Raw genomic sequence first — 24,538 nt, 5'->3', positions numbered from 1 at the left:
GGTATGGCTGCCTCTACTGCCCTGCAGAGGGGTGTTCCTATTCGCAACATCTGTGATGCAGCCACCTGGGCTTCGGTACATACTTTTGTATGTCACTATTCCCTCGATTCCACCCGGGGGCAGGATCTGGCCTTTGGCAAGGCGGTCCTTTGCTCCGCAATTTGATTGGGCATGCTAAATTTCTGTTTTCTAAATTCTCTTCCCACCCCCTTGCATTGGTACTGCTTTGGGAGTCTGTCATAGATATGGAATACGTCGGAGGACCCAATCCCCTCGAAGAACAAGTTACTCTTACCTGGTAACGTTCTTTCGATGGGATGGTCTGACGTCGTATTCCATATCTCTCCCTCCCTGCCTTCCCCGCTACAGAATTTCTTATGCGATTGCAGCTTACGTTTCCGCAAGGCTTTGTGTCAGACTGGCAGAAGACTGGTGGCACACGTTCTGGGAAAAAACTACAACTGAGGCTACGGGCGTCGTGCTTCCTACTTATCACATCGGGTGCCGTCGAAGGAGGTCCTCGAGGACGGCGCATCGACATCGACATCGACGCAGGACGCAGACGCCAGAAAGGTTCCGAAGCAGCACAGCTGTGGTGATTACTGTCATAGATATGGAATATGTCGTCGGACCATCCCATCGAAAGAATGTTATCAGGTAAGAGTAACTTGTTCTTCTATTCAGACAAGAACCCCCTCTATCCCTCCCATACCCCAACACCACTGCAGCCCACAATACCCACCAATCTCCACAGCACCAAGCCAAAGCACTATCAGATTGTGTGTTGCCCCCTCCACACCCCAAAGCTGCATCACTGTTTGTAACCCACATCAACTATTGCAATGTTTTGTGTGAAACTAGCAGTTTAATTAACATACGAAATAGGAACGTAAAGGCCGAGATTAGCCCCCTGCCCCCCCTCCGTCTCAATTGCCCAAATAAAAGGCACAGTGCGCATAGTTCTCACCCCCTCCCCCCCCAAGGCCCCTGAAACTCCATTCTTCATATAGTCGACAAGTTTCAACCTGCTAGAGCTAGTGCAGTAGATCATCAACTTCAACTCCGTTATCCTAGAAACCATAATGACCTGTGTCCTTCAGGACTGCTGCTCTGGTGGGGGGGTTGTTGGGAGGGGTTGGGGGGGCGAAATCAGATGGAGGGGTGTTAAACTATTTAAACTTTCTGGATCCTGGCATTCTATGTTCCCTGCCCCCCTTAACCTTTTGGAACCCATCACCCTGGAGACAATCATCCCCTCGATGCTGCTCACCCAAAGGACCCATCAGCAACACTATGGCCCTCTGAATTTCGTCTTCCGTTATAAACTTACATTTATGACCATCATATGTAAAATGAGGGAGAAAGAGAACCCCCAGTTGAATATCCACCAGTGATTTCAACAATTCCTCACCACAAGAAAGCACTACAGCGTTTGGCAGTCCCTCTGTCCAATCAGGCCAGGTGCACTCACAAAGTTCAGCCCTGTAGTCAGACTTGCAGACCCCAGGGCACAGACCACCTCCACGAACCAAGGCTGAGAGGCACGGTAACCAACATCCTCACCAATAGCACCGGGTTGGACCTCTACAGGAAACTCCTCATCGGGCACTGTGGAGAAAGCCAGCTCCACCACATGCACAAACTGGAGTCGCCTAGGGTCCTTCAGCACCCTCAGGCCAAGCCGACCATGTCCCTGACTTAACCACCCATTGGGACGGCTCAAAGTCTGGGGCACTCTGCTTCTAGCCCCTCCACTCAGCCATAGTGATTCTTATCTCCTTCTTTGGGGCCACACAGTCACCATGGATCCTTCAACACCACCTGCTTCAGGATCCCAGACCAGCCCAGTGGCTCTCGCTGGCATTCAACTGCAGGGGGACCGTCTGCAGCAGCGAGCACTCCACCACAGCTCACCCTGGGCTCCCTACTTGCAAGGAACTTAAATTGTTATGTCACAGGATCCACTTACTGCAGCAGGCCAGGATTGGGATATCCGCATTGCTGTGAAGTCTAAGCAGGGTCCCCAAAAGTTTCCATCAGGTCTTTCAGTGGAGGTTTGCCTGTTGTGAGTCAGCCCCACGTCTCTCCTGTTCTCTGGGGCTTGACCCCTGTTCTTGCTACTTCCTGGGGGTCCTGCGTCACTGCAGTGTTATTATCCATATCCCAGATGGGCCGGCCCTCTACTCTCCTTGCTCCGCGCCTGGGATCCTCTGAGAGGGCCTTTTTGCAATAGGGAGCGTCCCGCCCCACCACCAAGAGGCTGCACTGATGGCTCCCTTTCCCTGGGGCTCTGCCGCTACTTGGGCACTACGCTGTATATTTTCTGCCTGGTCACCCGAGCTCCGGCCCACGCTCTGGGGCTGCAGGCCTGCAGGTCCCCGCAACCTCGGTGTCCAGTGCAATGAAGAGCCTCTCCAGGGCACAGTCCATCGGGTCAAGCCTTTGACCCACCTCTGGTCTGCATGGGGCCAGGAAGGCCACACTCTGAAGCTGCTCTTCTTGTGACTGTATCTTCGCAGCCTGATGGACATGGGCTCTGGAAATTCTCCACTGAGCTACTCAAGGCTTAGTAGCCCCAGCTGTCTCTTTCTTAGCTTTTTTGGGATGCCCGAAAGGGGAGGCTCACCCATTGTTGACTGTCTAAACATAGAGCTCAGCACTGAAGCTGTCTCCATGCACACGCTCCCTGGTGGCCTCTGCACCTTGTCCTTTTAAGACAAACCCTGCCATTTATTTTTATATTTGGTGCATTTGATTTATACAGGTATAGATTTACCTTCCAAAAGAACGTCCAGTGCCCTAGTGAAAACGCCCTGGTTTCTTTAAATCATCCGCCAATAACCCATGACCTTAGTAAAGTATAAGAGTTAAAACTACCAAACCAAGTGGACTATTAAGTCAGAGGCTATACACAAATGGCATTTTGGTATTAGATGTGTGGTATATATACATTTGGCACAGTTTAGGGAAAGTAACTAGAAGGATGGATGGATGTGGCTATGCTGATTGGATATGGGGTATAAGAATCCAGTCCAGGGTACAAATGCCTAACATAGTTTGAAAAACGACCCTCGCGTTGGTTAAAATTGCTCCGTTATTCACAAGGAGGCGGAATGCTATGGCACATAGGCCTACAATGTTGGTTTGAGAGAACTGGGAAGGAAATGCTATACTGAAAATAAACTGTGTTGGAGGGAAAGATCATATGGTAAATATTTGATGCTTTTCGAAGGGATGCTTTTCGAAAGTTTCACATCATTGTCGATGCATTCAATTTAAGCATTAATTTACGTCAGCCTTTGACGCTACATGAAGGGAGTAATTCTGCAAGGTCCGTAATCTGCTATAAAAAAGTTTTGTATTGGGATTATTTACCAAATATTCCTTCAAGGTCGAGTGGGCTTACATTCCATTCAGTTTCCTTCATAAAATTGGGACATCTGTTACCTTGGGCCCCAACGGGGAGCACTGTTCAGGAATACATTATTTTACAAAATCTTTCCACGGCTGGGCTTGCATGCACAAGACTGCTGCATCTACCTTTTGCCTAGTGCATGTGCCCGGCTTTAATTGTTAGTCCTTGTATTGTAAACACCCCTGCACATTTTTTCTATACTAATGTATTGTAAGTGCTTGTTGTTCTTTTTTTATATACAGAGTATATTTACATAGACATTGACAGACATGAGGAGATGGTGGGAGGAACAAACCAGAATGCATGCCAATCAATATTGGAGAGAGGTTGAAGCAGTTGCCATCACTTAAAATGTTCATAATTGGTTTTGGTCCCCTTTCAAATTTCATTAATTGAAACTGTCGAGTAACAGCATTTTGTGGAGGTTATATGAAATTGCATGCAGACTAGTACAACACCTTTGGGAATCTTATTTGGACGTTCTAGTCCTCTGTGTGCGAGCAATTAAAGACTGCATGATTTGTAGAATACCTAAAGGCATACATGATTGTGAACCACGAAGATGATATAAATGTGCAGTTGCTGGCTTAAAGGAATGGTTCGGTCAAAAATTTGTATTGCCCCTACGGGTCGGCCATGTGTTTTTAAGCCTAAGTTCCTCGATTTTAGAAATATTTCCTATGGACCTTACCCGAGTTTTCGTCCATTAAACGCACGCGAAAACGGGCACCAGGGAGCTGCCATTTTGTGATAATCCTATCATTTACCCCATCGCCCTGGCTGACCTGCTTTTGCGGCACTAAATCGTATCCCCCGCCCCGCCTGTCATCAGCAGACAAGTACCGCCCATTTCACAACGCCAAAGCACGTCTCGTGTCAACATTCGCTGCGCTTCAGCTAATGACATGTCGCCATGGAAATGGCAGGACGCCTCTTTCCTCAATAAGTATAAACCGACCGTTTCACAACACACAGCAGCAGATTTCCGATTCCATTCCTCTTTCTGTGCTACTTTGAGTATTCTGTGACTCGTTTCTGTGCTCTGGTCAGCTACCTTCATTGCTTGTAGCCTGTGTGAACCGATAGCAGTACCACCGCTATCAATTATTTTAGTTTGAGTAACACACAATGGATACAATAATGCCCTACATGTACGAGCCTGAGTATACCAAGGAGGAACTACTGTAAAGGGAAACACGCGCAAACGATGGGTCTTCGGACGGCAGTTGGGAGGACGATTCAACAGCTGAAGAGCCTGGACCTAGTCGCATGGACGGTGTTTCCACCTGGTGCACATGCAATCGGTGCAAGCTAATGCCAACTGAGGACGAGAACTGCTCCTGCTGTGAAAACTCGGGATGCGTGGCCTACATTTCGGAAGGCGAGCCACGGCCGCAATGCATCACCGAGCTGCCAGACTTCAGGGCAGCCTGCCTCACACGGTCCGTGTTGAGGATAATGATGGTGCTTATGCACGAACTTCGCGCAACTGTTCGTCCTCGTAATCTGAGTAACGAGTAAGTATACTCTGCTTGTCATGCCACTCCCATTTCATGGTCTTCTACTATATCCAAAATTACATGTACATATCATTGTAACGCACGAAAGTCTTTCAATAGTGTGCAGTATCTAGATAGCATTTGTCCGAGCAGAATGCCATTAGTTACACGAATTGTCATTGACAACAAATGTTTATTAAACTTAGCTTGGTCATTTAAAAACAGTTTGTTTCATTCCTTTTCACAGGTGGTACAGGCTGGTGGCCTATCGTTCCTTTACATGGTGGCTTCACGGGAGGCTTGGACACCGCGTTCGAAGAGTGATACCTGCCTGTGCCAATCGTGCCATAAGAGAAACGTTCCCGAGTGACAGCGGTCAGTACAGGGGATTTTCTCTCGCTGCGCTGCAACCTGAACTGTACAATGTGTAAAGTTTTGTATTTTTGTGTCATCAAAATAAGTTACACAATAAAACACCACATATATCTTAACAACGGTTGTTTCGATTTTTTTAAGTGAATCCAGTGTGTCTCCATTCAAGGATGGACGTCGGACACCTGTGCTCGGAATGGGTGAAGTTCAGGTCGCTGTGAAGCAGGGTGGTCACTATCTAAGCTAACATAATATATTATCAATAATGCATGCAATAAATAACACTTGTTCAAAGTCTTTCAGTCGGTTATGTCTCTATAAAATTCACACATATATCTATACTATCAATTAACATTGGATTATACGGGCCTTAGGTCAAGGGTCTTGACCACTATAATGCACTGAAGTGTGGGTCTGTGCTTACAAGAATCTCCGCTATGTGGCATTTGTTATTGATAGGCAACGATATACTGCAGTAGGGGTCTAATGTTAGTTGGGGATCTGCTAGGTGGGCATCATGGCGTGGTCAGTGGTCTGGCACATGAAGAGAATACCTTGCAGGGACACAGGGTCAGAATGGCAGTAACTTTCCACTGGCGAGGGTGCGTGGGCAAGGACACGTTTGTGGAGATGAACGAGCCATGTGCTTGGTTCAGGCCGGTTCACATGCAGGACCGTGATCTCAGAGAGTGATGTGTTACATTTATTAGCTGTTGCAAATACCTCTGGAGTTTTCCAGTCAGAGTGGGAACGAGGCTGTGGGCCATGTGCTCTGCACGCTGTACTATCGCAGTGAGGCCTGGTCACCAAAATGGAGTGGAAAAGGGGTACAAAAATGGATGCCCCGTGTCCTGCTCAGTGTTCCCATCTACGCGAATGTCATGCAAAGCTAACATCACATAAAGGCAAGGGGCGAACCCACTACTGGAGGCACTTGGTACGAGTTTCTACTGAGAAGTAAAGGATGAGAGGGGCCTGATGGCCCCTCGCTCGCACACACTTGCCTGCACGCCAAAAGGCACTTCGCACCCGGGGATGAGCGCTGGCATGGGGGGCTGTGACGGGCGCAAACGGCCAAGGTGCCAAACAGCATGTACACTTCAAAAGGTATCCCACGCCCAGGGGCCATCGCTCACATGGCCTCCTCAGACCCCGTGTCTCCAGGCAGGCCTCCCCTGAGGCAGGCCGCCCCCCTGTAATCCAAATAATACCACGACATACACACGTCATTCTTTCACAAACACACCCCTGTTTCTAATACTTTATAAACCACTTGATATGTCTCATGAGAACATCTTTGTGCTTTGCAAGTCAACTCCTGAACCTTCTACCTGAGAAGCACTGAGATTATGCTAATCTGCTCGTCGCCGTGCTATCTGTGACCGCTTCGAGCAAACTAGTCAGTGTGCTACCTGTGGCCATCTACCTGTTCTCCTGCAACATACTGCTCGGCCTGCTGAATCCAACTGTTTGTTGGTCCAGGTAAGGCCATGTATCCTAGTCATATTTCGGTCATTTTCACATTTCAATCTATTTGCTATTACAGTACCCAATAGAGCTATGGTCATTGGTCTCATTGCTATTGACTTGAGTTTCAATTGTTATGCTATCAATAGATCTATTTATTTTCATCTGTGTCAATTGTCATCGAATTGCATCCTTCGGGGGTCCAGTCTATAATGTAAGCATGGTTCCTTTTCGTGCAAGACGGAACATCCAAGGGACGAGTCACTTGTTCAGAGTTTAGTCACATAAATTAAATAATTTCTGTAACTTATTCAAATACTAAGCCGCACATGATGAACTGGTATTGTTCCGGCGACCAAAACAAATCTTGCATTGAGCATGGTATGGTTCATTTACTTTTGTATGACATTTTTATTCATCAAGGTTTTATAATCTTGATATTTACTTTTCAGAATTTTCAACAGTGCCTGCCTGTTCGATTAGCGGTTGCCCTTTCGAAGACCCATGCTAAATCTGAAGGCAGTACAATGCATGTATTCCCGAAAACTGTTGATCGAATAAGAGAATGGGTCAGACATTGCAGATATCCACTGGATGAGCTGGAAAGTAGAATCCAACAAGTCTTTGAGGACAAGAGGGTTGATCGATACCTCATCTGCAGCCGGCACTTTCCCTCGAACATGTACACCACATCTTGGATAACAAAGAAGAATAAAAGTCGATCGACACGAAAATTGCTCGCAAACGCTATTCCCACTCTATTCGTCCACAATCCGCCACTGGTGCGTCAAGTGTCCGTTTTTAGCTTTAGGCCTGTGGTAGTGTGTAGGTAGCCGAATGGATTCATTGATATTTTAGGTGTTGTTTCCAATTTGTAATACTTTCGACATTGATATGAGTGTATAGCTTTTTGAATAATGACATTTATCAATATATTATTTTTAGATTTCATAACCCACAAACGAAATCTATATATGGGCACAGGGAACTGTGCTATATTGCACATTACTCAAGTATTCTGTCGCCTTACATGGCAATTTTAAATATTGGCATTTCATTATCAAACAATTTACCTTTACAACTTCTTGACTATCCTTTGAACCTGAAGCAAGAACATTCTACTTCTGTCACGTGCTCGCAGTTATCAACCACTTCTAGCGCGGATCAGGTAATCATACTTGGCTATTCTGCTACAGACTTGTTTTATGGATGTCAAGTAATAGTTTGTATGTATCTTGTGATTATTTTACCAATTGTTTGGTTAGTGCTTTCCAATTGATATACACCTTAGTTGTCGTCCCCTGGTGTTTGTTTTCAGGTATAATTAGTGTTATCCATACTAATGCAAGTACTGTCTTTCAGGGAGATGCTGAAGTGTCCACCACATTGACAACAGCCCTAGATGTTCTTCAGCTGCATGAGGTATAGATACTGACAGCTCCATCGAGCATGATCATATAACATGATTCCATTTGCTATACCTTCTTCCCTATTAACGCAAGTACTGTGTTTCAGGGAGATGATAGAGCTTCCACTACAATCACAAGATCCTATTTAGAAGATGCAGATGTAAAGAAATCCGAGAAATAAGTCGATTAAATCTGATCATATTTAAATATTCCATGATTCTTTTAAACAATGCAACATTTGTGGTTATCTCTTTATATGTACCTGTGCCTTCGACCCCAAGTGTTTTATGTTTACGATATTGAAAACCATACTAATGCAAGTACTGTGTTTCAGGGAGTTGCTGATGCCTCCTCTTCAATACAATCATTCGTGGCAGTCCATGCAGAGCCAGAGGTATGGATACTGACAGCTCCATCGAACTAGGCCATCAGAGCTCGAATACTTGTCGTTTAATTGTTCCACACAATGTTTAAATCGTGTTTGACTATTGAGATGTACATGTGTTCGTCCTCACGTGCGTTTTATGCTAACAATATTTTGATACACAGTAATGAAAATACTATGTTTCAGGGAGTCGATGGAGCCTCATTCCGTGCTATGTGTACGGATACAGAAAATATAGTCGTTGCAGCGCAAGAGGAAGGGGAGACATGTGGATACGTATCGGAGCAACAGCGTGCAGATGTTGAAGGTCGAGTCAAAAAAAGTTGCAAAGAAAAACAAAAATAAGGTTAGTTACAAACAGTTCATAACTTTAGTAATGTTTTTGTGCTGGGGACTATTTTGTTTTTTTAAAGTCAATTGTGCTATACTTTATCTTGTGTTTAAACTGAACATCCCTTTTCCAATCTGTCCTCTAGTTACCCATGGGTCTACGAACTATACATACACAGACAGTGAAGCGAATGAGAGATGTTGCTTGCCAGACCATTTACGCTATGGAGGCTATGGAGGAACTATTAATTCAGACGCAGCGTGTTGAGACTCTGGATGCTCATGTCCAATGTTCAGAAAATGAAATTAATGTGTCCGGAGAATCCGGCAAAGTTGTATTGGACCATTGCTACAGTACGACCGCACCACCGCAACAACATGATACTGGATGTATTGAAGATAGCACTGAAGTAGTCGCAGATCAATTTACACAATCTACACCCGCCAAAAAATTGTCACCAAAAATGCTGTCGACATTGTTGTGTTCTCCCATCAATGTTGAAGTAGCAGATGTTGAAATGACAGAGAATGAACCAGCAGCAGCATTCACTGAAGCATTAGAACTTGAATGCAGCGATCTTTCTTTCAAATGTGGTGATATGTCCTCAACGTCACAGGCCGAAACAACTTTGACGCAGGATGACAGTCTAATGAAAGAGGACAAATACATAGTATTCAACAGTTGTTTGATGGATATTATAAGTATGCTGAAATGTGGGCATTCCGTCAGAGGGAAAGTATGTGGGAAGCCATTGATTCATGTGACTCGTCAAAAACAAGGCAGTAACGTCACAATACATGCCGCCTGTAGATTACATCATACATTCTCATGGTCTGCACAACCGATGCTGGGGAAACTGCCAGCAGGCAATCTGTGTGCAGCTGCATCACTTTTTAGTTGGTCCAGTTTTAGAAAGTTAGTCTTTCTTTCAGTTTGTGGGACTCCATTTCATTTAAAAAACGCAGTACTACAAATACCAACATGATTATCTGTTTCCGGCCATTAGTGATGCTTGGAAAATTGAACAATTGTCTCTAGCAAGTACATTCGAAGGCAAACGATTCAGGCTAGCCGGCGATGGACAGTGCGATAGCCCTGGATTTTCTGCCAAGTACTGCACCTACCACTTTCAGGACATGGATAGTAAGAAAATTGTGAGTTTGGTGGTCGTGCAGGTAACACAATGTACATCCTCAGTGGCTATGGAGAAACTAGGATTTATAAAATCAGTGGAATATCTGAAATCGAGTGGAATTCACATCGACCTCATAGCCACTGACAGACACGTTTCAATTGCCAAGGCAATGAGAGAGCAGTTCCCACATATCAAACATCAATTTGACGTATGGCATTTTGCTAAATCAATCAATAAGAAAATCTCGGCTGCAGGGAAAAAAAAAAGGTTTGCAAAGTATTTCAGAGTGGTCCCAGTCTATCAGCAACCATCTTTGGTGGAGCTCCAAAACTTGTGAAGGGTCAGTGGAAATACGACTTGAAAAATGATGGTCACTGATGCACCACTGTACCAACGTGCACCGCTGGTCAGAAAACCTACATTCGAGGGGATTGGGTCCTCCGACGTATTCCATATCTATGACAGGTAATCACCACAGCTGTGCTGCTTCGGAAACTTTTTTCTGCGTCCTGCGTCGATGACGTCGATGCGCCGTCGTCGAGGACCTCCTCCGACGTCCGTCATCCGATGTGATAAGTAGGACGCACGACGCCCGTAGCCTCAATTCCGTTTTCTCCGCGAACGTGTTGCTTCGTGAATCTCGGTTAACGCCTCGACTCTTTGGAGTTCTGTTCTTCTCGGTTCTTCGAACCTGTTCGTTTTGTTAGAAATTCCTTCGTGTGAAGATGTCTTCTATTTCGTCTTCGCGTCCGGGCTTTAAGAAGTGCGGGGAGTGTGGGTCCAAGATGTCGGTGACGGACTCGCACGACGCCTGCCTCTGGTGCCTTGGGGAGGCCCACGACACGGATGACTGTATCGACTGCCAGTCGCTCACGTCCAAAGCCTTACGTGAACGTAAGAAGTTGTCGGTAGGTCGGGTGTCCAAGCCCCGGAAGTCGAAGTCTGCAGGGCTTTCGACGGATGATTCGAGAGGTGACTCTCCGCGTCATCGTCGGAAGTCTCGTGGGTCTCCTTCTAGGAGTCGGTCTCGCCACTCCTCGGCCTCTTCGACGCATTCTCGGAAGCGCCGACAGCGGTCGTCTTCCAGGTCCTCTTCTGAGGTCTCTGCCCGGCACGTTGCTTACCCCACCAGCCGTGCGACGCCGGAAGAATGGGCTTCCTTCGGGAACAAAATGCTGGCGATTTCCGAGTCGCAGGGTACTAAGCCGTCCGCGCCCCTGAGTGGGGTCGGCCGTGAGAGGTCGAGAGACACCGCTCGCAAGAGTGGTCGGCACGAGTCACGGTAGAAGTCCCGTTCGGACAAGGGGACTCGTTCTCGACGTACCCGTTCCAGGTCCCGGTCCTCGACGCGTTCGAGACCGTGTGCACCTGTGATGTCTTCAAGGAAGACATCGACGTCTGAGGCGTTGAGGGCGTCGACGGGCTTTCTTCGAGGCTCCGGCTCCGAGGAAGTCGTCGAAGCCGTCGAAGCTCAAGTCGTCGAAAGACGCACTCGGAGCTCCGGCTTTGAGGACTGTGTCGACGCCGTCGATGCTGGCAGCGCTGCATCTGATGTCGATTTACTAGACGACGACGCCGATCCTCTCGGCGCCGATGCCTGTTCTCTCAACGCCGGCGCCGATGCACTCGACGCCCTCGATGCCTTTCGAGGCCGGGGTGTCGGAGGTACCCCGTGGCACGGGGGAAACCCCTAGGAAGGCTCTGGTTAAGAGCAAGCACTCTCGGGTGCCTTCTTTTCGCCACCTGGAATATATTTCGGAGGTGGATGAGGATTCTGATGGCCTGGTTCCTAGTCAGGTTCCAGATGAAATGGTCTCGGGCCATGATCAGTTTGACGATTTGAGGCAGTCACTGCATGATGCCAGTGGACTGGACACCTCTCCGGAGGTGGAGTTTGTAGGCCTGAGCCTGGCTCTCATGCCGATTCCTCGTACCAGCGCCTTATTGCTAGGGTTTCCGAGTACTTGGGATGGTCTGCTCCCCCAGGGGAGTTTGTGCAGGATGATCTCACGGACATCCTTGATGTTGGTCCCCCAACTGACCCAGTACTGCCGTTTCATATGGCTCTACAGAGAAGGGTGGCGGCGGCTTGGACTGCTCCGGAGAGTCTCCCGCCGGTGGGCAGGTCCTTGTCGCGAAAATAGCGTCCAGCCAGTAGCGACCCCTGCTACTTGACCAGGCACCCCACTCCGGAGAGTTTGTTGGTGCAGGCAGCCACGGCCCCGGCAAAGCAGGCGTCATACCCTACCATCCCTCCTGATAGGGACGACAAACGTTTTGATGGCTGGGCGAAGAAAGTATTTTCTTCTGGTGGTATGGCGCTTCAGGCGACCAACATTTGTGCCTTGTCTCGTTTCACACACACTCATTGGAACTGTGTTGCGTTAGCGGCTGAACATATTCCCGAAGGGGACGAACCGGATGGTTTCCTTGCAATGGTCCAGGATGGTAAGGATGCCATGTGTGAGTCCGTTCAGTCGGGTTTGGACATGGCTGAATGCGTCAGCAGGTCCATGGTGGCGAGCACCGTGATACGCAGGTTTGCGTGGTTGCGGAAGTCGGGGTTTGCTCCTGATGTGCAGTCCCGGCTCCTCAACATGCCCTTTGACGGTGAACACCTTTTTGGCAGCAAGGCTGACGAGAGCCTTGAGAGGTTGCAGACTTTCAAAGCTGTCGCGAAGTCGTTGGGCGCTGCAGTTCGCCAACCACCGTCTTTTCGTCCTAGGGGACAGCAATGGAGGGGTGGTTCCTTTCGCTATTACTCTTCCTTCAGTAAAGCGAGAGGAGCTGGCAGTCAAAGAGGCCAACGCAGGGGTACCAGAGGTGCCAAGGCCACTCGGGCAGTTGCCTCTTTGCCCTCAGGTAACGCCGCAGCCGCTAACACTCAGTCATGAGGCCATGTCCCATGGTTCGCCGGTTGGGGTAAGGCTGGCGTAGCATCTTGTAGAGTGGCGTGCCATTACTTCAGATGTGTGGGTTCTGGAGATCATAACCCACGGCTACTGTCTTCCCTTTCGGCAGAGGCCTCGCGACAATCCACCGGGGAACCTCTCTTTGCAGAGTCCGGATCCGCTCCTTGCTCAGGAAATTCAAGCCCTGCTGGAGAAAGGCGCCATAGAACTGGTGCCTGTAGCGGAGAGGAACAAGGGATGGTATTCCCCTTATTTTTTGATTTTGAAGAAAGACTGGGGATTGAGACCCATCATGGACTTGCGCGGTTTGAACAAACTCCTCAGGAAGGACAAGTTCAAGATGGTTACTCTCTCTCAAGTCCTCCAGGCCCTTCAGCTTCAGGACTGGTTGGTGTCTCTCGACCTCAAGGATGCTTACTTCCATGTGCCGATCCATCCCAAGCACAAGAAGTACCTGAGCTTCGCGGTTGGCGACTCGCACTTTCAGTTTTGGGTCCTGCCGTTCGGATTGACCTTCGCCCCGAGGGTTTTCACCAAGCTCGTGGTGGTGGCAGCGCATCTCAGGAAAGGGGGGATTCACGTCTACCCCTACCTGGACGATTGGTTGATCATGGGGAGCTCTCCCGAGCAAGTCCTGGATCATCTGTCCGTCACCTGCCACTCCCTTCACAGGCTGGGCTTCTCCCTCAATTTAAAGAAGTCCCATTTGACGCCAACACAGCGGCTCCAGTACATCGGAGCAGTGCTCGACACTTCCCTGGGGCAGTGTTTTCCTCCCCAGGTGAGGGCTCTTCACATTCAGCAGATGGTGCGCAAGTTTCAGCATGCCCAGCGTTAGAGTACTCGAGGTTGCTCGGCCTCATGGCATCCTGCATTCTTCTGGTGCCAGAGGCTCGCCTGCGGATGAGTTCTTTGCAGTGGGCACTCAAGATGCAATGGTCGCAGTCCTCCGGCAGGATGTCGGACTCGGTTCAGGTGCCGCCCGGGACCTTCTGTGGTGGGCCATCGAAGGCAACTTGATGAAGGGGGCTCCATTTTGGCTTCCCTGGCCGGAGGTGACGATTATGACGGATGCATCTCTCACGGGATGGGGAGCTCATGCCAACGAGCTGACAGTCAGCGGTCGTTGGTCTCTGTCGGAGTCCAGACTCCATATCAATCTGTTGAAGCTGAGGGCCGTCAGGCTAGCCCTGAAGGCTTTTCTGCCGACTGTGCGAGGAAAGAATGTCCTGATCCTGACGGACAACACAGTGGCCATGCACTACCTCAACAAAAAGGGGGGGGGCAGGGTCACTTCCTCTGTGCAGGGAGGCGATGCAGCTCGAGTTCTGGGCCATCCAGCAGGAAGTTTCGATCTCGGCAGTTCATCTGGCCGGAGACGAAAACGTGACGGCGGACGCTCTGAGCAGGCAGAGCACGATCTCTCACGAGTGGGAGTTGGCTCAGGAGATTCTCCTGGAGATCTTCGCCCTTTTGGGGGACTCCTCAAGTGGATCTCTTCACCTCCAGTGTCAACCGGAAGTGCGAGAGGTTCTGCTCGCGGGAATTTCCTCCAAAAGGAGCCTTAGGAGATGCGTTCGTGGTGTAGTGGTCATTCTCGCTGCTGTATGCGTTTCCTCCAGTCCCCGTCATCCCGCAAGTGCTGCGGAGGTTACGGAAGTTTGGTTCCCAAATGATCCTCATTGCTCCGGCGTGGGCTCGGAGGACGTGGTACCCGGACCTTCTCGACTTGTCCATCTGCCCTCCACGTCGTCTTCCCTACCTAGACGATCTGCTCTCACAGGAGGGAGTTCAGGTTCTCCATCCAGAGGTCAGATCCTTCAACCTTCACGCTTGCCTTCTGAAAGGTTGAGGTATAAGGATTGGGACCTCCTTGAAGACGTGATGGAGGTGTTGCTCTCGGCCCGACGGCCAGCAACAAAGTCTCTGTACCGTTGGCGTAAGTTCTGCGACTGGTGCAGAGTTCAGAATGTGGAACCTTTTGCATGTGACATCCCCATGGTTCTGTCCTTTTTACTTTCTTTGGCCCACAGGGGCTTGCAAGTGGGTGACATTAAAGGTTACCTGGCGGCGCTGTCCATCTTTAAGCGCTCGTCTGAAGAGTGTTGCTACTTTAAAATCCCTTTAATTTCACCGTTTCTGAAAGGGCTCACTAATGTGTTCCCTCCGTCACCTTTCCTGGTGCCCGGTTGGGATTTAAACCTTGTTCTTAAGTTTCTTATGGGTGCTACGTTTTAGCCTTTGCATTCTTGCCCTTTGAGGCTGTTAACTTTGAAAACTGTGTTTTTGGTTGCGGTTACTTCCGCTCGCAGTGAGTGAGTTACAGGCACTTTCAGTTAAGCCACCCTTCACTGTATTTCACAAGGACAGGGTTGTCCTTAGAGTTCGTCCTTCTTTTCTTCCGAAGGTGGTTTCGGAATTTCATTTGGCCCAGAAGGTGGTTGTTGCTGCATTCTATCCTCCTCCGCATCCTGGTAAGGAAGAGGAGAGGCTCCAGAGGCTTGATCCTAGGAGAGCTTTAAGCTTTTATGTTTCACGCATGTCCCGGGTCAGAGTGGACGATCAACTCTTTATTGGTTACGCTGGAAAGCGTTTAGGACAGGCTGTGACGAAACAGACTTTGTCTTGCTGGATTATTTTGGCCATCTCGGAGTGTTACCGCTTGGCGGGCAAGGACCTGCCGGCTGGCTTGCGGGCCCATTCTACCAGGGGTATGGCTGCATCTACTGCCCTGCACAAGGGTGTTCCTATTCGCAACATCTGTGATGCAGCCACCTGGGCTTCTGTACATACACTTGTGCGTCACCATTCCCTCGATTCCATCCGAGGACAGGATCTGGCCTTTTAGCAAGGCGGTCCTTTGCTCTGCTATTTGATTGGCAATTCTAAATTTTGATTCTAAATTCTTTCCCTCCTCCTTGCTCCGGTACTGCTTTAGGAGTCTGTCATAGATATGGAATACGTCGGAGGAACCAATCCCTCGAAGAACAAGTTACTTTCTTACCTGGTAACGTTCTTTCGATGGGATGGTACGACGACGTATTCCATATCGCTCCCTCCCTGCCTTCCCCGCTGCAGAATTTCTTTTGCGATTGCAGCTTACGTTCCGCAAGGCTTTGTGTCTGACTGGCAGTTGACTAATGTCACACGTTCTGGGGGAAAAAACTACAACTGAGGCTACGGGTGTCGTGCATCCTACTTATCACATCGGATGACGTCGGACGAGGTCCTCAACAACGGCTCATCGACGCAGACGCCGAAAAAGTTTCCGAAGCAGCACAGCTGTGGTGATTACCTGTCATAGATATGGAATATGTCGTCGGACCATCCCATCGAAAGAACGTTACCACGTAAGAAAGTAACTTGTTCTTTCAACCAATGTAAACATGGCCCTTTATCCCCAGTGGAGGCACGGAAGAAGTGGTTGAATCCATCTTCACCGATACACAAAGCCATTGAGAAGATTGTTTTCGATAAAACTCTATTAAGAGATTTGAGGGGACTGACAGAATTCTGTCACACAGGAGGTTTGGAGGTGTTCCACAATATGTGCCTAAAGTACAGGCCAAATCGCTTGCATTTCAGCATACAGGGCATGAGACATAGGACTCTACTTGCCGTCTTGGCCCATAACGAGAATCTCGGCCGTGAACAATCTAGGACTACGGGTAATGTAAGGGTGCCTCGCTACACTAAGGCATTTTCAAAAAGAAGTAAGCAATGGGTGATCAAACCAGTCTATGAGGAAATGGAGTTCGACTTTGTCCAAAGCCTTATTGTTGCTGTATTAGAGAAGCACAGATATGGAATTTTGAACGTTTCTGTGCAGGACACTGATCCATTGCCACCCAACATTGCCACTGTGCCATGTCCACCTAAAGGAGAGCTGGTTGTGAAGTACAAATCCCGGTTTAAATAATTGTAATAAGATTGTCTTTTTGTAAATAAATGTTATTGTACAGTGTGCATACAAAGTACGCTAACCCTAACCCCTACCTTCACCATCCTGGGTGCCGAGCTACCTGGGTGTCATCTTTGAATTCTCTCTATTCACCTCATATTGCTGAGCTTGTCTATATGTGTATGTATCTATTTCTGTTGATGTAACTTTTCGCAATGTCTTATAAATGCTGCGCACTGTTAACCGAGGGGAGGATTGCGTATTGCAAATAATAAAGCAAACAAACAATCTCACTTTCAACTCAACTCATCTGGTACTTTATACTTTCCCTGACCTTCCCCAAAAAATTCAAAGTCTCAATAGTTATGGTTCTTTGGGGCTTCAAAGCTCGCAGACAACGAGGACAAAATTGGGGGCCTTAGAACGCGCCAAGTGAGCCGTTGCAGATGGGAGAGAAGCCAGTTCGCATTTGCACATAGAGGCACACTAAATAGATGGATTCGAAACTTCAAATTCTCACAGATGGCTTTAGTACGGGATGTTGCAAAGAAAGAATGTATGCTCATTTCTAGTGAAGGTCAGCGGCTTTGATTTTCAGCTCGCGCCCTGAAGAGGCCCACAACTCGCACTGTCAGTATAAGGTTCTATTGTTTTTTGACTTTGAGAGACAGGGACCATGCCGAAAGAACTTCATTTGAAGGGGGGTTTGGGGGGTGCAATAACATAAGAGACGATAAGGCAGAAAATTCTTAAACTAGACCGAGTTTCATGTTAGTTCAGTATACGAAAAATCGTTGTCAAGAGCACAGTGGAATTTACGGACTGCATTACGCAGAGAGACAATGTAAATTGCAAATATAATGTAAGTAACTCTTTAGACGCTTTTATACCGGAATGAAGAATTAATGAATGGATGCATGAATAAATGAATGAATGAAGAGCTTTGAAAACGTTTGTGGGATCGTCCTTGTAGCGGGCACATGGGCATGCAGGTCCACATTCCACACGCATGTAGACAAAGTAGTTTCTCATTGTGTACTTACCTCGATTTATTTCGTTAGTTTTCGCATTGATTTTAGAGCCGAACATACTCCATTGCACTATCCTTGACAACAAATAGTTTCAGCTCGGCCGTAATAAATAAAATGAATAATATTAATAAAGATCGGCTGGTGAGACTAATTATACATTTTATGTTTTCAAAACAGGTATATACTTCCCTTTTGCCACTGCCACCAGTTTCAGACACCGGCAGACGGTTTCTTCAGCCGCCAGCTGCAACTTAATGTAAACAACTGCACCATTCTGATGATCTTATGGGACGATCGCCAAGGGCCCATATGCCCTTGCGCGGTACTAGCGGCTAGAAGCAACATATCAACCTTTACGCTGGCCTAGTGCCTACTTGATGGAACAGCCTTGCGGTTCAACACCCTGTGTACCATAAAGGAACAGCGCGTGACTCACGATAACATTTTACGGATTTGCGGATAGAGATAAAAGAAAATAAATGACTTTCGGAGTTCATATGGCAATTGCTGAATATTCTATAAATATTTAATGTCAAATAAATGTACTTTACCAAATTTACCGTGTTGCTGGTTGATTTTAAAGTACAGTTTCATATTCCGAATTGTGGCGTGCTGTGTTGTGATCTCATCTGTGTTGGTTTCCGGGTTCTGTGTGAAGTCGCGTAGAAGACGACTGGGCGCGTTTGCCTACGCAGCACAATAACGTCACGGAGAGAGGCGGGGAATATGAATGTTTTGATAATGTCCGGCTCAGAGGCGGGGGATATGATTTAGTGCCGCCAGGGCGATGCGGCAAGTGATAGGATTATCACTAAATGGCGGCTCCCTGGTGCCTGTTTTCGCATGCGTTTAATGGACGAAAACTCAGGTAAGGTCCATAGGAAATTTTTCTAAAATCGAGCGACTTGGGCCTAAAAACACATGGCCGACCAGTAGGGGCAATACACATTTTTGACCAAACCATTCTTTTAAGGTTGTCGGAGACTGACAAAGGTGGCATGACTTTGGTTATAGACCTTTACTTGGGAAAATTGGAAAGGGGTCCTCACTATCCCTAACTTCTAAGAGGGGTTTCCGTGCCTCAAAACTACTAGTGTCTGTCAAGTTGTCCAAAGTATAAGCAACCATCCTGTGTCAAAAACGTACTTCTATACTTCACACTCTAAAGCTAAAGCGTAACCTAACATAAAGTTCCTTCTTTAAGGAGAGTTGCTCCTTTCTCCTGCTTCGGGACTTTTGCTTTACTAAAATGTTCCTTCAAACATAAACACCAGGGGGAATGATTCACTTCCCCTGATTTGTAGGTTTCAAAACGGTGTTTACAATGTTCCCTCCAGGAGAATGACTCCCTTCTCCAGGTGTGATTCTGTACATGTTTCTATACAACCAGGGGGAATGACTCTTCCTCTGACGTCTCTCCTTCTGTTTTGTTTGTTTATTGATTTAGGTTACAGATAGGCATAGAAAAGGTGACAAGCAAGTGCAAGCAATGTGTACAAAAGAGGCAGGGTTAATACAGTCTATGGCAGACTACTACAGTATAAAAGCAGACTAGCCCATTTAGATGTTATTGACTATAGTTTGACTAAAAGAGGCATTGTAGCATAGTTCTCCTTGAATGAGGTACTGTCCTAGGCATATCATTGGTCCTTCTCCGACAACCAACTTATGGTGTTGCTCCTGAAATTGGGGAATGCATAGTCTGATTTTTAGTGCGACTGGGAGTCTGTTCCATAGCTGGGCGGCCATAACTGGGAAGCTGCTCCGCCCCGCTTCTTTTAGTTTGTTCTTGGACACTACCAGGCAGGATGAGTTCGCCAACCTAGTGAGGCGTGAAGAGGATTGCAAAACAATTTTCTGCGAGGTATCGTGGGGCAGCGTGATTGAGGCATTTGTGGGTTAGTGACACTCTTTTAAGTTGAATTTTGTCATTGATGGAAAGCCATTTGTACTGTCTCAGAGATGTGTTCTCTCCTCGAAATACTCAAAGCAGTTATAAGTGCATCATTTTGAAGAATTTGGAGTTTGACAATGTAATTGCTTGCACCCAAGTATAGTGCATTGCAATAATCAAAATTTGGACCGGACGAGGCTCTGGCTCAGATAACACAGCTCTTTGGAAAGGAAGGGATTTCCATTTCCATAACACCTTGTGGTCCACCAGATCCAAGGCCCTTGTTAAATTGCCAGTGATTTCCTCTTCCCCACTTTCTGGGATGGACAGAGTCCCAGAACTTCCCTGTTGGCTATTGGGCTGTTCTCCAAACTGCAATTGTGGGCTGGTTCCCATACCATTCCCTGGTGGCCTGTGGACCACTTTGCCACTGTCTTGAGTGCAACTCACTCAGGAATTTGCTTGGGGTCCCAGACCCTTATCTTCCTTAGGTTCCAAACCCTTTCTTTATTCCCCTTTTTGCTACGCTCACTTGGTTCACTCTTCTGCCAAATAATGCCACAAGGAGGTTTACCCAGAAGATTGCTCATCAAGTTCGGTTAACTTTCATTCAGTATTTCCAATTAAATTGTATTTAGTTTCAAGTTCCCCTACTGGTTCCCTATTTACACATGTAACCTTTTTTCTGGCTTTGGGACGTTCTGCTGGTTCTTTCTTGGGGGGTGGGGGGGAACAGGGAGGGGAGTCTTTTTTCATTCAGGAGTGTTGTGCAGGCCTTACCTGTCTGTGGCTCCTGCTCCACTTTCTTTGTCTCTGCTCATTGTGCCGGCTCTGTTGGCGGTGTTGCAGGACCGCACAGTCTACCTTATGAAGTTCGCACCACTACTTCTCGGCCTCCAGCCATGTTCCTGACCAGCTCCACACCACCGGGCAAAGGACTCTTGCTGCATGCTTCTCGTCTCCAGCGGATGACTGCTTTTGGCTTCCCTGGTGTGTTCTCTGCTCCGCCTTTGATTTTTTGGGGGGATGGACGGTCTCCCGTGCTGCTTTCCTTCTTGGCTGGCCTGCATCCAGGACAGTTCTCCGTGTCTGTTCTTCGTCGGTTTACTTCGTTTGGTGATCACTCCCCCACGGAGCACTAGAAAGTTTTCTCTTGTTCATGAGTCACTCTTCATGGCTCCTTGGGTCCACCTCTTCTCAGTACTTGCATTGTAGTTGACCTTTGCTTTTCAGACTGTCTTCTTCGTCTCAGTTGATGAAACCGACACATATTGCATTTTACATCTTGGATGACCTTCTCAGTTGGTGAAACTGACCTGATGTTAAAATAGCACATGGTCGTCAGTCAGAGGGGAGGTGTGAAAGGGTGTTCGCGGATTCGGGTAGGTTTGGTGGTTGTTCGTATTCATACAGCGCACGTACTCCCAAGGGTATCTCGGTGCTGGACGGGCAAACAGAGCTGACTCTGGACCTAGAACAGACAGGTTTTGAGAGAATTACGAAAAACCAAGTGATCAGAAGTAGCTTGCATGGAAAGGGGAAGAGCGTTCCATGGCTTTGCAGTGGAAACTGAACAGGCACGCCCACCCACACGACACAGACGAAACCGAGGAATGGAATAGAAATCAGAAAGACAGAGTGAACGGAGAGAACGAGATGGAACATACAAAGGACATTTTTCCTGAAGATATTCAGCCTCAACTTTATAGCAAGCACGATGTACGATACAAAGGTATTGTAAAAACATGCTTCTCAACCTGAAGCCAGTGAAGCTGTTGAAGCAGAGGGGTCATATGGGCCCCCAAAGGATTATGAATAGATCTGGCTGCAGCATTCTGAAGACGCTGGAGTCTGTTCATCAGATACCGCGGTAGACTGGGATAGAACTAGTTGCAGTAGTCAACTGCACGAAGCACAAGTGCAGTTACAACTGGCGCCTGAAATTTAGCTGGAATAAACAGAAGTACTTTTTGCAAGATTTTAAGCTCAAAATGGCCAGTACTACAGACAGCTGTAACCCCATTCTCCATGGACAGAGATGCAGAGATTTTTACTCCTAGATTTGTTTTATTAGGAGTGCTGGAACAGGAAGGAGACCCAGGGAGCTAGGCCAGCATTCTGCCATCCAGAAAGAAAGGATCTGAGGTCCCAATCACCAGAACCTCCATTTTGTCGCCTTTCAGTTTAAGTCAGTTCTCCTCCATCCAAGAGCCCAGGTCATCAAGCAAACCCTAAGCCGAGCTGCAGTTTCTGGCTGAGAGAGATCGAGATGGACCAGAAATCTGCGTATTGTCAGCATAGGAGTAGCACTTGAAGCCATGGAACTGAGTAAGGGGGAGAAGTGTCCTAATATAGATGTTGCATAGAATTGGTGACAGCGCAGAGCCCTGTGGTACACCACAGAATAGCATAACCTACTTGGAACAAAAAGGGGGAAGAGACACTGACTGGGAGCGGCCGGCTAGAAAGGCAGAGATCCCAGCCAAAACCTGGCCAGATAGGCCAGCTGCCGATAGCTGGATGACGAGGGTGGGGTAATCGCAGATAGATCTAACAGTATATCTGCGCCGACCCCTCCCTGATCAACCAGGCGGGTCAGGTCATGCAGCACCAAGGTGAGGACTGATTCCATACCCCTCCCAGGCCGAAAATCTGACATTGTTGTGCCGTCTATCACCCAGGTGGTTGTCCTTATCCCCACTAGGGGAGCCCCGACCGATGAGGTCCTCCCACATTCAACCACCTCTCAGAGGGACTATTTGGTACAGCCTCACCACCCTAGTCTCATGAGAAGGGCCTCCACCCTGGGGAGAAGTGACGACACCTATTGAATCATCACACTGGTCTGTGTATGTTGAGAATGGTGTGCATACCACCAAGTCTACAATGTGATGAACAGATGAGTGAAGTTGTGAGATTATCCATCGACTCTTAAATTACGTAAATGGATTGTGAGCCTGGAACTAATTGTACTTGGGAGGTGCAGACTTGAGAGAATCATAAAAAGAGAAGATATATATTAACTGGATATAGGACCAACATTCAAAATAGAGAATTTACTTCTCGGAGAGGAAATGGGTGGAAGACCCCTAGCGGAATGGATTTACTCTGTAGTGATGTGCACATTTTAGTCCTATAAAAAGAACTGCTTGTATTTTTGCAAACTGTAAACTTACAAATGCCCTGCAAGGCCGTCTTTGTTTTGATATCTAATGCTCATGTGTTTTAGGTACTTCTGTCAGCTCGTGGACGGCTTGGAGTATTTGCACTGTCAGGGGATTGTGCACAAAGACATTAAACCAGGGAACCTGCTGCTCACCACGGATGGGACGTTAAAAATATCTGACCTGGGGGTAGCAGAGGTATGTGCTAATTTTACGTGGATAGCAGAAATGTGTCTGGAGGTGGTAGCTTCAAGACTGGCAAGTTGGCCTTTTTGGTGGAAGGGGTAAATATGCATGTCTGGTGGTTGCAGCTTAAATGTAAAGTACATGTGTTAGAAAGAGGAAGTAGAAGTGCATACATTTTAGAGGTCCATATTAGTCCAGAGGGCAGGGTTACATGCTTGCCTGAAAGAAGAGCATAGATCGAATCTATTCTAGTGCTTGTTTGTGTAATAATGTGATAAAAACACTTTTGTATATTGTAGCTTGATATTGCTTTCTGTGTTTATTTCATGGTTTCTTTTTTGGCAAATCATTAATGATGGAATGCACTGATAATCCTCATTGCAAGAGTAGTTTATTGGCATGTTATGTAAACTGAAAACTGAAAAGTCAACGATTTCGGTCCTTGCTATTTAAGTGTTACAGTACATGCTTAGCCCTTTAACTGCTGAGGATTTTCCCTGCCAGTGCGAAGTCCTTCTTTGGAAATTTTTGGTGTGTCGGCAATCCATCCCTTTTAAATGTGCACCCTTTTCTTGCCATATGTAGGCAGTCATGATGCCATTAAGCATTCGTGGTTTGCTGTTGGTGGGAGGAAGGAGAGCATGAGAAACTAAGTAACCAAATTGTGTGTGTTTTCAGAAAATGCCAATAAAATGATGTGCAAAGAAGCCTGTGGTTTTCTCCTGTAAAAACTAGGAACAAAAAGTTTGCCATTCTGTATTCACCATTTTCCAAGCTTTCAAGAACAGGTTATTGATATTTTATTTCTATTGTGCCTGTACACAAGTGTTTCAGAGTGCGACAAGGCAACGGAGGGGAACAGGGGGAGAACAAAAGAACGATCCTACTAGGCCCAGTGACATTGAGAACACGCAAGTGCATGGGAGACAGGGAGGGCAAAAGTGCATGGAAGGGGGGAGAGGTGGAAAGTGCGGAGCAAAGGAGAAAGATGAATAATAAAAAATAATAAAGGCAACAAACAGTGGTAGTGCAGCAAGCAATTGGCAAGTGCTGGGTTTAACGCAGCAGATAGGGTAGGTCTGATACGTGCATGAAGAAAAAGGGGTGTGGGAGTCTGGGTCCAGATACAGACCCCAGTGCAAGGGGTGGCCCGGAGACAGCGCGGGAGGGTGGTAGGGTGAGCAGGTACCTGGGCCCGGAGGACAGTGTGTGGCCAGGTGCACGGTGCCAAGAGAACAGATCTGAAGGGGGCAGGGGGAGCAAAGGCAGAAGCAAAGGGGATGGTTGAGTGGAAAGAAAAAAATATATTTTTCATAAGTGTACCTTCAGTTTTGTGGGAGGTAGGTGATTTAGTTATTTATTTTTCTTTTCTTTTCTTTTTTTTTTTAAATAGAAACTTATTGGACGGAATGGAAGAGGAGAGTAGGACAACTATGT

The 24,538-nt window shown here is 47.4% G+C and overlaps 1 protein-coding gene across 1 annotated transcript in view; it reads left to right on the top strand.

Moving 5' to 3' along the window:
- The window catches only part of STK11 (serine/threonine kinase 11), an 895,845-nt gene that overhangs the window by 349,511 nt on the left and 521,796 nt on the right, over positions 1 to 24,538 (top strand). The window contains exon 4 of the mRNA XM_069647254.1: positions 22,981 to 23,113. Coding sequence (XP_069503355.1) covers positions 22,981 to 23,113 — 133 coding nt within the window. The remainder of the gene's footprint in view (positions 1 to 22,980; positions 23,114 to 24,538) is intronic.

This window comes from Ambystoma mexicanum, chromosome 1p, assembly GCF_040938575.1.
Source record: "Ambystoma mexicanum isolate Mex_15411 chromosome 1p, UKY_AmexF1_1, whole genome shotgun sequence".
NCBI classification, from domain to species: domain Eukaryota; kingdom Metazoa; phylum Chordata; class Amphibia; order Caudata; family Ambystomatidae; genus Ambystoma; species Ambystoma mexicanum.
The sequence above is the reverse complement of the archived record's forward strand: the minus strand, read 5'-3'. Positions and strand labels throughout refer to the sequence as shown.